This window comes from Theropithecus gelada, chromosome 3, assembly GCF_003255815.1.
Source record: "Theropithecus gelada isolate Dixy chromosome 3, Tgel_1.0, whole genome shotgun sequence".
Classification (NCBI taxonomy): domain Eukaryota; kingdom Metazoa; phylum Chordata; class Mammalia; order Primates; family Cercopithecidae; genus Theropithecus; species Theropithecus gelada.
This window is the reverse complement of record NC_037670.1, coordinates 178,908,934-178,922,438: the sequence shown is the minus strand read 5'-3', so window position 1 is coordinate 178,922,438 and position 13,505 is coordinate 178,908,934. Positions and strand designations below refer to the sequence as shown.

The 13,505-nt window shown below is 49.2% G+C and overlaps 1 protein-coding gene across 9 annotated transcripts in view; it reads right to left on the bottom strand.

Annotated features, from left to right (window-relative positions):
• Positions 1 to 13,505, bottom strand: part of DPP6 (dipeptidyl peptidase like 6) — a 1,162,044-nt gene that overhangs the window by 28,559 nt on the left and 1,119,980 nt on the right. For 8 of the 9 annotated variants that reach the window (XM_025379256.1, XM_025379255.1, XM_025379257.1 and 5 more), the window contains one exon: positions 10,759 to 10,806. In XM_025379256.1, the coding sequence (XP_025235041.1) occupies positions 10,759 to 10,806 (48 nt within the window). Of the gene's footprint in view, positions 1 to 10,754; positions 10,807 to 13,505 lie in introns of all 9 variants that reach the window. The other variant, XR_003118544.1, reaches the window with a different exon arrangement.

Sequence of the window (13,505 nt, the reverse complement as noted above, 5' to 3'; positions counted from 1 at the left end):
AGACTCATGCCTGCTCACGAGGCTGCTTCCCTCGCTGCGCCCCGTGGCAGGTCGTGGTGTAGCTGTGCACTGTTGCAAGACATGCTTCCAAGTGGCCCAGCAGGTTCAGGGGATTGGTGGAATCACCACTGTGCTAAATTTTGGAAAATTGGTTCAGATCCAATGAAAACCAATAGGCAACGGATCTAAGAGAGGAGGAGAGCAGCCCCTTCCCTTTCTCACATTTCCACAAGAAGTAAAACTGCAGGATGGTGTCTGCCACCGGAGGCTTAGGTAGAAAGTCTCTTCGGCATCTCCCTGTTGCCTTGGCCTGACTTCCCCTGCCTGGGTTTTCTGTGCCTTTCTAGTCCAGGCCTCTCCTGCCCTATTTCTGCTCACTCCTCACATGCGCCTTCCCCTGCGGCCATCAGTAAGACCCCTCCCTGCCCCACCTCGCCCCCTCCCTGTGCTCTTGCGGCTGCCAGCTGCCCACCCCAGGGCTGTGCCATCAGTCACATTCGAAGACCAGATTCAGGCCCAGAGCATGACTGCTGTTTAAACTTACTCACCTTCACTGGATATCTCTTTTCTTTGAGCTCCATTTTTGTTTTTTGAGACAGGGTCTTGCACCCAGGTTGGAGTGCAGTGGTAAAATCATAACTCACTGCAGCCTCGAACTCCTGGGCTCAAGCAATCCTCCCACCTTGGCCTCCCGAGTGGCTGGGACTACAGGCATACGCCACCATACCCGGCTGAATTTTGTAATTTTTGCAGAGGTAGGGTCTCACTATATTGCCCAGGCTAGTCTCAAACTCCTGGACTCAAGAGATCTTCCTCGCTGGGTGCAGTGGCTCACACCTGTCATCCCAACTCCATCTCTACAAAATATCAAAATAAAAAAGTCCAGGCATGGTGGCACACACCTGTGGTCCCAGTTACTCAGGAGGCTGAAGTGGGAGGACAGCTTGAGCCCTGGAGGTCGAGGCAGCAGTGGGAGGATGGCTTGAGCCACGATTGCACCACTGCCCTGGAGCCTAGGTGACAGAGCAAGACACCATCTCAAAAAAAAAAAAAAAAAATCCCATGAAAGGATTGTAGAATCTTGGGGCCAAGATGCTAAATATTACATTTCTTAAAATCATATTGTCCTTCCTTCCACATATACATGCAGTGATCAACAGAGACATGCTTTATGAACAAAATAGAAGAGACAAAGGAAAGGGTTCGGGTGTGGTGGCTCATGTCTGTAATCCCAATGCTTTGGGAGGCCAAGGCAGGAGGATCACTTGAGTCCAGGAGTCTGAGGCCAGCCTGGGCAACATAGAGAGAACTGATCTCTTCAAAGGAAAATGTAAAAATTAGCCAGGCATGGTGATGCATGCCTGTAGTCCCAGCTACTCGTGGGACTGAGGTGGGAGGATTGCTTGAGCCCAGGAGGTCAAAAAAGAAAAAGAGGTCCTCCCACCTTGGTCTCCCAAAATGTTGGGATTACAGATGTGAGCCACAGCACCCAGCCTCTTTTCTCTGAACTCCAAATGTTGAGTTGTGAGAGTCAGTGTGACACAGTTTGGGCAACTGTTGTGCTTTTTGCCATATCTTTTTTCCTCCAGTCAGATTTTAAGCAAATTGAGGACAGGGTCCCAGTAGGTGGCATTTATTTTTGGTCCTTCTAGCATCACACTAGGCCCCTGGCAGGCGTTCAATGCCAGAGGAGTCGTGCATTGAATGGACTCGTGTGTGTGTCTCCCAGCCCACAGATGAGTGGGTGCAGTGGCTGGCACAGTGCCCAGCCCAGAGGTGCTCCTCAAGGCACTGAGAGCTGCTGGGTGGCAGTGAAGCCCAGCTCTCCTCCCGCATTAGGTAGTAGAGAGGAAGAAGCACCTGTAGACATCCTGCAGGGTGTGCAGCTCCGAGCGGGGCTTGCTTTCCACTCTGTATTAGCCAAATGCCAGTTCACCCACCCAAGATGCTGGACTGAAGACTAACACGTTCCGACAGCAAATCTGCAAACACTCCACTCGCCAGGACAGCTGCTCACGTGTGCACCCCTATGGGTCCAGAAGATTTCAAGCACAGACACATGGCGGGATTCGGGAGACCAGTTCCCAGGCTCTCCGCATTCATAGGAGCCTACTGGCAAATGTGCTGAGAATGGACATGCCTGATTCGCTCCAAGGAGCTGCTCCTTTCCTGTGCCTCCTTCATCATGGCCTACACAGGCGTCTCGAGGGCAAGGAAGGCCTTGGAGCCCCCACGTCTGTCCCTGGGGCATCTTGCACACAGGTGGGCCCCACATGAAGGATGAAGGACTACCGAGGCTGAGTTCACTAAGAGAATCCCACCCGGCCCAGTAATGGGTAAGAGCCCCCAGCAACGTGGTCGGCTTGTCATCCTTTGATTTTAACAAAACCGAAGGGGAATCTCACTGAGCTCAAAATCAATAGATCATTAAAAATAATCCTTAATGACAGAGAATGGATGGGCCACAATGTTTTGGCATATAGGTCAGGAGTTCAGAGAAAATGGCGCTGCTATAACAAGACTCCTCTCTGTCAATTTATTTATTTACATGAGCACATTTTCAGAGATTCTACAGAAACAAAAAAAAAGCAACCACCAAAAGCAGGGACAGAACTACGAGCGCACACGTTTCTGACAAGGTCTTCTCTGGAAATGAGTCAGGTGCGCTCATGAGCTGAGTGAAAAACCACCATGCCCAGCTTGCTAAGAGATGCATTTCAGGGCAATCATAACGTTTTATGTCCAACAATTATCAAAGTATGTAAAGTATCCTAATTGCTTGGATGTGAACAAGTGATAATTATGATGATAATTCCATCCAACAAGCAATGATTATGGTCTTATGGTCACTGGAAATTCAAAAGAAAAAACCTTTACAAGATTTCCAAGATTAAATGACATTAGGACAGAATTCTGGGGTGATGGGCCAACAAATGGAATGTAAATATCAGCTCGAGGAGGAAAAGGAAGGATGTAAAGCTAAGAAGAACTTGTTCCAGAAACATTTAACTGGGCGGTGGTAGGCATCAAATTGCCACAATACTTAGATATCACAGGATTATGTAATTTATTTTAAAATAAAATACAATATGCTAAAAACTTATTCTGTATAGTTTTGAATTAATGAGAAAAACTTTAGGTGACAACTTAAAAATATGTATGGGATACATGATTTCTCAAGAATTCTGTTAGGGATTTCATGAGCAAAACTACTTGAGGACTGAGGGCCCAGTTTCCTCTGTCTTGGCCTGACTTGGCAAGGTCCCCTCACATAAAGGCCACTTTATAATGAGACTTTCTTTGGCAACCAAATTGCTCCTTAAAATATTTGAAAGCTGTGGGTCTTAGGTACAAACTTGTCCGATGCAGCTGTGTTAAGACATAGGGCTGAAGTTAGGCATCAGGCTGCTTTTGAAATGACAGGCTTTCTTCTTCTTTTTTTTTTTTTTTAACATTTACTTTCCTTTATCTTTTTACATTTTTAGTCCTTTTGGTTCTGCCCCATATGATCTGTAGGAAAGAGCTGGCTTTTACCTCCGGGTCTGAGACGGGTTTGTGCACTTGCTGGACGGCCCCAGCCTCGGTGGTGGCTCCATGGCTGTGATGGGGCAGCTGCCCGCTGTGTCCCGGCTGCTGTTTCTGAGAGCCAGAGCTCTGCCCAGCTGGCCTGCAGGGTGAGAGGCATGAGGACCTACTCTCCAGACACCCACCCAGTCACCTGCTGCTGCACCCAAGGAGGCAGCAGAGCTGTTCCTTCTTCTTCTTGTTTTTTTTTTTTTTTTTTGAGACGGAGTCTTGATGGTCTCGATTTCCTGACCTCGTGATCCACCCGCCTCAGCCTCCCAAAGTGCTGGAATTATACGTGTGAGCCACCGCACCCGGCCAGGGCTGTTTCTTCTTTGTTAGGACTAGACAAGACCCACGTTTTAAGGGCCACAGGCTGTAGGATTCTGCACGATGCTTCGCCACCCTTGGCAAGTGCCACACCTCCCCAGACTGGATTGAGACGGCAGCTCTTCGGGCCCTTTCCAGTTGCATCTCTCCCTGCAGGTCCTGTAGAGGCAGCCCCTCATTGGAGGCCCCCGAGCTGGTCCAGACTCTCATCCTCTCCACCTCGGACCCCGGCAGCCCTCCCGTCTGCAACCTCGGGCCCTTCCATCCATTCGCTGCATGGTGACAAGAAGCTTTTAGAGAGGGACGTCTGACAGTGCTCCTCCTGGGACCTGCAGGATGGCAGGCAAACTCCTTGGCATGTAGTGTGCCAGTGACGCATGGGCCCTCTGGAATGCCATGCTCCTGATGTCTCCCTGTGTGTGGGCGCCCCGTGCTTGATGGAAGGGGAGCTGTGGGCACAGCCTCAACAGTCTAGGAGGGGGTCCCTCAGGGAGAAGGTAGGGCAGGGGCAGGGGTGCTCCCAGCAGCACGTGTGCAAGAACAGAGACTGGAAGCCTACTGCATCCGGCGCTGCTTCATGGACCCACCTGGGCACCACCGGTGGTAGGGGCTGGTTTTGCTTTCTTATAAAAACCCAAATGAAGAAGGTAGGAGGGAGAGAAACCTAACTTTTGATGCCATAAAGGAGTGGGAACCAGGCTACCTAGTGATCCCAAGCTCCCACACGCGCTTGCGGGATGCCGTGGGGTGCTGTCAGCCAGCGCAGCCAGCTTCAACCCCGCCACACGCACGCTTTCTCTGCACGGCTGTGGGGCTGCACTGCAAGCCACACGGCGATTCCGACTCCCACACGTGGAGTTGGCATCCCCGTCTCTAAGTGGGCCTGCCTTTCATATTTACATTAAAGCCCGCAACGTATTCACTATGATTTTGTTGGCTTTTTATCCCAATACCTAAGTTGTTTGAATATCCAGGCACCAAATGAGTATAGGTTGGTCCCAACCATAATTACCTTCTTAAGGAAACAGCTTTTAAATAATTCAGAGTCACATCTGTGAACACCCCGCAGGCTCTGTTTGTAGATAAGATTTTCTAAAGAGGAAAAAAGTCAGATAGTCCCAGGGTGGTTTTGGGGTCAGTTGGGGAGAGGAGGAGAAAGGACAAAGAATTCTGAAACAGTAATTTCAAATTTCATAGCAGGGCTGGAAGAGGATAGTGTGATGGAGTCGGGTCCCAGCCTGCCAGAGCCCCCCTTGCTAGCTGATGCCCAGCGCTGAGGCTTTGCGCTGTAACGGAACGTGGGCCACACCTCGGCTGCTGGTCAGAGCGTCACACTCAGGAGCCGGCTCTCTGAGACCTCCTGCCTTTCCCTGCCCAGCTGTAGGCCACGGGCCCCGCTTTCCTGGCTCAGCCCCACAGGGCGGGTTGGAAGCGCTGCTGCTTTGCACACTGTTCACTACAGGCGTGAGCTGCAAATGCCCGTGCTGGCATGGCCTCACCAGGGCTGATCTCAACCAGGGGTGATTTTTTTGACCAGCAGCTCAGTGGTCACAGAGGCTGCCGCTGTGAGCACGCTTCCCAGGTGGCAGCGACGTGAAGGCCAGGAGATCCTGGGTTTCGCCCTTTGTCAGACATCTGGTATCAGCCCCCAGCCCACAGTCAAGAGCGCCTGCTTGGAAGTCAGATAAGACAAGAGTCTAGGCCTTGCCCTGAAGTTTGCTGTGGATCTCGGATGAATTATTGAACCTTATAGGGTTGGTACAAGGAAGGGACTGGTGCTGTGCAGAGAGCCCAGAACTGCTGCTATGATTACATTCAAAAGAGAATAATGAATGGTCAGCCAAGGGCTGCTGCCTGGGGGGCTAAGAGGCCGGCATTAGAGGGTGAAGTTCAAGGGCTGAGCCCTCCCAGTGCATGGAGTATGACCCCAGCCTGTGCATGGAGGCTGAGCTGCTGCAGGAAGCAGAGCCCTTAATTCCACGGGGCCCCCCACTGGTTTAAGAGCCATCAGGGCCTGAGGAGCATCTCTTCCCTGCGACATGGAAGGCTTCTCAGAGCAGGAGACGGTGCCGTGTTACACGCTCACCCCAGAGCTGGCTCGGATGGGCCCTGGGGGTGGTGTACAGGCGGAGAAGGTGCTGAGAACGAGCTGCAGGTGTGACTGCTTCCACCTCCCCAGACTCATCTCAATGGGCGTGCAGGCCGGGCATCACTCTGGATTTGCAGTTGTCCTTCAGACCGCCTGAGGGCAGGTGGCTGAGCAGCGCTGTGCAATGACCGTCTGTCTGGAAGAACAGGCTCTGTTGGAGCCTCACTGCTTGGGTCCGAGATGCAACTCCACTGCTTTTGCTTCCTCGCTGTGTGCATGTGGCCCAATCACCTAAGCTGCTGTGCCTCAGTTTCCTTAGCTGACAAGTGGGGATGATAGCAGTTCCCGCCTCACAGGCTGTTGTGACGATGAAATGAGCTAAAGTATGTAAAGTATTTGCCACAGCACCCATCCCGGAGCAAGTGCTTGATAAATGCTGACTGGGGCCACTATTGTTACTACCATGGTTCCCTGTCACCTCTAGCCTTACTCTGGCCCCCTGATCAGAACACGGTTGTCTGAGACGTTCAGGATGGAGCATCAAATGGAACAAGTACAAGTGGTATGGGGTTCTGCAGAATCCTAATGATGCAGAACCGCGAGCCAGCTGAGTGTTCGGATGAAACAGGCATCTGCAGGGATGGGTAATTTACTGCTTGCCTTTGTGTTGCTCCTGGAAGTCTTCCAGTGGCCTTTTCAGTCATAAAAGAGGACAACTGATCTCAAGCTTACCTGAGGCCCAAAGGCTGGTGTGTGAAGTGCTGGCCTGACAATGGCTTTGTTGCCTGCCTGAGATGCACATCCACCTGCAAACCTCATGCTGTGGACCCTGCATCTACTACAGAGGCCATGAGGAGTCTCTGACGTGGTCCAACCACACCGCGAACAAGATGCTGCTGGAACTGGGGGCCTGGAAGCACCAGGCACCTGCCTCCTCACCCAGGATGCATCAGTTTGACAGACAAAATGAAAGCTCAGTGCATTTTGTTTGGGGAGGATGCAGCTGGGTTGGAGACGGGCTGGGAAGCACCGCAAGAGGACATCAGACCTATCAAAAGGTAAACACACTGAAGAAGCCCCACACGCCTCCCACGGCAAACACCTGTAGGTTAGAACTCAGGGCTGGGTTTGGCACTTTACCAGGGCCTGCCATACTCGGCTCTTATTTCCCAGGTGGACTCGAAGTCATTCGTGCAGCTACGATGTACCAACCCTCAGGGACTGCCATGCAAGGATGGGATTTCAGGCAGTTTTATCTAGGCACAGGGAAAAAGCAGGTGTTCAGGAACGTGGAGCCCCTCAAACCATGAAGTCTGCATGTAACATAGACCCTGAGCAAGATGGGGCCCCTACTGTCCTCCTGGGGATGGGAATGACAATCACCTCAGCCACATTTAATCTTTTCTTTTTGTTTTCCAAGTTAAAATGGCAGCTTAAGTCACCATCCTGAAAGAGCTTGAACTATTTTGACAGCCAGAAATACAGAAACAGGCTAGGATGGGATGAAATATTCCTAGAGTTTGAATTAGGCTCCAGGAAACCCAGAGTCAAATACTGCTATATAAATAGGCTTGTAAAATACATGTGACCAAAATAATTCTAAACGCCGTCCAGTTTCCAATTAGTCAGCACTTTGCTGAGGTCAAGCGCAATGGTGTTACCTTCAGGTTCACTGTTAAATTTCACACAGAGAAGAAGGGAGTACAGGCATGCAACACCAGCCCCATCCTGTGTGCACAGTGCTTTTTATTTCTTAAGCCACTGGGTCCTATCTCTTTGCTTCCAGGAGTCACAGTCACCAAAGTGACAGCTCAACTGCAAACAGTGAAATGCTTCCCAAAAAAGTTCCCATCTATACAGCTCCACGATGGATTTGGATGGCAACCTAGGGCCTATGGTCTGTCAATATTGATTGGATTGATTGGTTAATGCAGTAGCCAATACCCTACAGAAGAAAAGAAGTGGTTGTTTGGTTTTCCAGCAGAGTTAACAAAATTTCCCGGATCTTTGAGCACATTAGTGTGTTATACTTGCTGGAAGACATTTGGTCAATTCTTACTGGGACTCTCTTCCAAAGAATTGCACCTCAGCCCGCCTATATATTACTTTATTCTTATAAATGGAATAAATGAAACATTTTCTCAATGAAGTCACACACGTCTAAGATATAGGCCGGCTTCATTTTCGTTCACACATGAGCCTTGGAAACTGTTGACTTGATCCAGCACTGTGGGAGCTGGTAGGAGCCCCAAGGACTGACCACATCCAGGCTGGAAGTGGCTTAGAAGTCAAAATGCATGTCCCAAAAGTAGGGACTATATTAACCTTTGAACTTGAATAGATTAATAATAGCTTCCCCCAAAGAAGTAGAAAGCATTTAAGGGAATGACTTTTGTAAGAAGAGCTGTATGCTATATCATATTTTTCAAAGTCAAAAAATACTTTTGTGTTTTTTGTTAGACCACAGATTAGAAAAAACTTTTAAATTTGAAATAATTATAGATTCCTAGGAAGTTGCACAAATGGTACATAGAGTCCTGTGTCCCCACTTCCAGGGTCCCCAGTGGTGGCATCTCACAGAACCATCGGGTAACAGCCAACCCGGGAGGCTGCAATGCTGTGAGCTGCATTGGACACCTCATCTAATTTCTACCAGATCATCCATTTTTTAAGAAGGGGAAACCCTCACAAATATCAGAAAGGTGTCCACGGACTCTAAATCTTATCAAATACTCAACATGAAAGTACACATTTTCTTAAGGAAAAAAAAGATGTCATAGTTGAGGCTCTGTGCAACATCTGCATTTTTTCAGGGAAAATTCCACCTAAAGAGGTCTAGCACGGGTATTTTAAATGTTCACTGTTATGCTGGAGTACGTCTGTCAGACTCCACCGACCCCAGGCCTCGGTGGAAGTTCTAGCCCAGCCTTTGTGGCCTCCTGGAGGGCTCTTCACAGACACATACCCGTTAGAGTGGGCAGAGGGTGTGTGGATGCAGTGGGCGGGTGGGAGACCCAGGCAATCGCTCCCAACATCCTTTGAGGGATACTGCCCCCATTGCACAAATGGCCCAGATTCCCAAACCTTGCAGGTGAGGCTGGAAAGGGGCCGGGGCAGGTGAACCTCTTTGCTGGGGAAACCAGCCCCTCCTCTGGGGAGGAAGACAGGAAGGCCATCCCGATTCTTCTCAGCACCGGGTCCTTCCAACGGCCATTCTCAGTGTTTCTGTGTATACATTCTGACATCCACTTTATGGCTTTTGGCGGGGGCGGGGGGGGGGGGGGCTTTAAAATCTATTCATTTATTGCTGGTTTTATGATTACTTATGCTTTGGTTTTGAATTTCTAATGATGATTTGATAGCTTGGCAGACGACCATCATTATTGGCTAAGTGCTGTCTCTTTAAACAAATCTATTTTGTCCACTTTGGAACACTTGAACCACTTCACGATGTCTAAACATATGTTTGGAGTTCTCCTTTCCAACATGCCCCCCTCCTCCCCAGTTCTCCTGGACCTTAAAGTACCGTCACAGAGAGAGGGATCAGGGAGCTGCTGACGCTCGACGGTCACTGGAGACGCGGAGTCACCTCTGTCTCCAGACCTGGGGGAACTGCGGACCCTGGCCATGAGGTTTGCCCTCCTGCCAGGGAAGGGGGCTCCCGGATGTGGAAGGGAGTGGGAGGGATTTGGGGGAAGGAGGACACAGGCTGCTTTGGGTTAGACAGAGGGAGGGCTGGAAAGGGAGGGACCGAGGGCGAGTTCTCTTTGCTTCTCAGCTGTGCTGCGTGTCTGCCTCCCACTGCACACAGCATACATCCCTCGCATAAACATGGATGTGCCCGTGGCGACCTGCGTGGGGTCCCTCCGAGAAAACACATGCCACCTCAAGAGACCCTGGGAGGTCTTACAAAGACTCCGTTCTTGACCAAACTTGAGTGAGGCTCCTCTGAGTCCTCTTGTTGACCAGGCTTCAACCTTGATCCTATCCTGTCTTTGGCCTGCATTGCCCAGCTTTTGCAAGAGGTCCCTGCCCCTGATATCTGATCACCCTCCATAACTGAGCAAGTTCCTCATCCTCCACCTTTGAGCCTAAGTCCTTGTCCTGCCTTCAGCAAGGATCTTGTGAGATCAGCTTAGCAAAAATCCCCTCCCACCGATGCCTTCTCTTAGCAGTTGTCCATCCACGGACCCCTCTCTCTGCTCGTTGGCCATAATAAAGCCCCACCGGATCTTGCTGTATTTGAAGTTGAGCCTGAATCTCCCTCCCCTTTCACAACAGTCCTGAAAAAGCCTTCCCTACCATTTTACAAAAGGCAGAATCAGTTTTTCTCTGACATCCTGTGCAGCATGGATGCAGAGACCCTCCATGCCATGAAGCCCCCAGACCCACAAAGACAGATGAGCCCCCATGCGCCCCTCAAGTCTTGGCGCCACGTGGCAGGTTCTCAGTGGGGATGGACTCATGTCAGGCTACAAAGCCTTTCGAGCTGGCTGTTCAGGGGATGTCAGGCTATGACCTGGGTAGCCCTGGAATGACCCTCCAGGCTCAGCACTTGTGAAGGGGTGTGGGGCCCTCTGATTGGGGTATGCAGACCCTGGCTTTCATCATATTTAGCCGATATTGGTGATCAGCATGGCCTACTCTGAACTGCTAGGACAGGACTCCTCCCTCTGTCTCTGAGTAGGAGAATGTGGGCCAGCTGATCTCATAGAGTGTTTTGCTTCCTTTCTCCTGAGTCTCAGGAAAATTTAAGGGAAAAAAAGAGCACTTACTTTTCTTATCTGTTGTGTTGTGCACCGTCACCATAGGAATACCAGGACCTGTGTTCGGCAGAGAACAGCCAGGAAGAAAACAAAGACGAAGCCATTAGTTTAGCTGACAACAGAAAAAGAAAACAAGCTTTCCTTATACTATGGAGATAGATGTGCAGAGCCTGGAGAACCCGAATTCACAGAAGAGTAATCAATGATGGGATGGCAGAGGCCAGGCTGGCAGGGGGGCCAAGGCACAGCTCCCTACCTCTGCACCTGTGTTAATTACAACACACCCAACTCAAAGTCCATATTTTCAGATTATTGTAACGCCATAAAACATTCTATGAAGCATCACATTTGGTTTATATCCTCATAACCTCATTTTTTACCACACAGACGCACATTCCAGGATGGCTTTATGGGTTCTTATAAATTAATGAAGCCTCAGTGCTAAGTCTGCTGGCTCCCCCAGGAAGGATGTCACTCCATCCAATAGGTCTCTCATAACACCTTGTACAAACTTATTCATGTAACAGGAATATTTTGAAAATGTCAAACTATATTTCAGTTTTCCCTTGAATCACTAGCTTGCAGCTTCCCAGCTGCAGGAATGTTGCAGCCCTGAGAAGTGAGAAGGAAGGTCCAATTCAGGACCAAGTGGCCCCTGATCCGTTTTCTCTGCAGGTGACTTCTCAATTCTTCTTAGCAAAAGGTGAGTCCAGAAAGAAAAAAAAAGTCTCTGAATTATTTTCTATATCTTTTTGAAAACATATTAACAGGCAGGCCTGGTGACTTTTCCAACCTTACTTCAGCCATTGTCCTCTGCACTCACCCACTCCAGCTAGCTGGCCTTCCTGTAGGGCTGGAGGCATGTCAGGCCTTTTCCCACTGAGCTGCTTGTGCTCTCTGCCTGAAAGGCTCTGCCCCTAGACACTGCCATGGCCTGTCTTTCTCTTCATTCAAATCTCTATTCAAATGCCTTCTCCGACTGTCCCATCTAAAGGAACTCCCCTCCATGACCCTGTGGTCAGCCTCCATCCTCACGGCTTTCCTGATCTTTGTAGAACTTATTACCACACACTATGCTATCAGGGCCTTATAATATGTAATTATCAGTGTACTTGCTTGCTGTCCTTCTCTTCATCTATTGCACTAGGATGTAAGCTCTGAGAGAGTCAAGAACGGTTCAGATTCACTGCTGTTATTTTCTGCATCGAGAAGGGTGTTTTGAATAGAGTTGGTGCTCGATTGCATGTTTGTGGAGTGAATGCTGAATGAGAAAGCACAGAGCATGCAGGAGTGGCAGGAGAGGCAGGAGAGGCTGCCCCTTTGGCTCAGGTGGATTGTGGGAAGATGCAGGGAGAAAGAGGAAGTGGGAAGTGGGTGGTCCGAGGGAGACAGATGCACTGTGGGAACACCATGGCCAGGGCTGCCTGCAGCACCGTGACCCAGGATGCCATGGACTCACAAGGGGTGGCTACAGCAAAGCTGAAGGATGCACACTGTCTTGGGCAGAGGGATGGCTGGAGTTCAGTATTCCTGCAGTCATCATCAAAACTCCCCACACACTTCTGAGGGGCCATCTGACAACTGGCTGAAAGTCAGGGAATCTGCTATGGATCCCACCATGCTGAGGGCTTCAGGGCCTCACTGCAGAGGCCCCAGAGTGGACACCCTAGTCCAGGGCCCAGAGAGCATGTAGCAGAAACGCAAGGAGTCCTCTCCCCTTGAGAGGTAAGGTGGAAGGTCTGGCCGGTGCCCATCCACAGGTCCAGCTGAGCTGAGACACAGACTGTGGGTCATGCTGGCCTTGGACATCAGAGCAGAGGCCTATCTGCTGCCCAAGGACTGGATCCAGGCTCTACCCCAGGCACAAAGTCCAGGAGTCCAGGGCCCTTTTCCCCAACATGGTGCCCTCTCTGTTCACCCACAGGTGGGGCTGCCAGAGGATAGGCAGGATGCCTGGTTCCATGTGGTGCTCAGATAAAGAATAAGCATTTTCTTACCGTAAGTGTGTCCCATGCAGCATTTGGGACATACTACAAAAAAATTATTTGTGGTTTAGCTAAAATTCAAATGTAATTGAGTATCTTAAATTTTTACTTGCTAAATATGGCACCCCCTACCCAGTGAGGGAACAGTGATCTGAAAGTCCACATACTTACACCCAAAGAGGCAGCACTTAGCAAAAGAGATTGAAATACCAGTTTAAATTATTGAGTTAAACTAAGTTTATTGGCTCTAAGATCCACTTCCCCCCCATGGGGAGTTCAAGTGGAAGAAAGATGATTGAAAAATAAAGAACCTTATATCTATTTTCTCTGCACATTTCAGGGTGAGTAAATTTGCAAACAGAATATCTCCTATGTTCTTATTAATAATGTAAACAATTGTTATTTATTTAGTGCCTACTACGTAAAAGGCATGCTGTTAGGTTTTTTATGAATAATTTCTAATCAAATCCTTATAGCAGCTCTGCAAAGTAGATATTTCTAACCATATTTTACAGAGGAAAAAAACCACAGGTGTAGATAGTTTTAAGTCTTTTGTCTCATCCATGCAATAAAAAAGCTACTGAGCCTGAATTAGTCGCTTTTCATCTTTAATTCACAAACTTAATATATGTTTCTAAAAAACTTCAAACACTAAAGAAAGGAACAAAGTAACAGTGATCTGTTTTATCCCCACTTCCCAGAGGTAACCTAAATGTTGCTAAAATGTACTTAAAAAATGCTTGTATGCACATACATGGTCATATTTACACA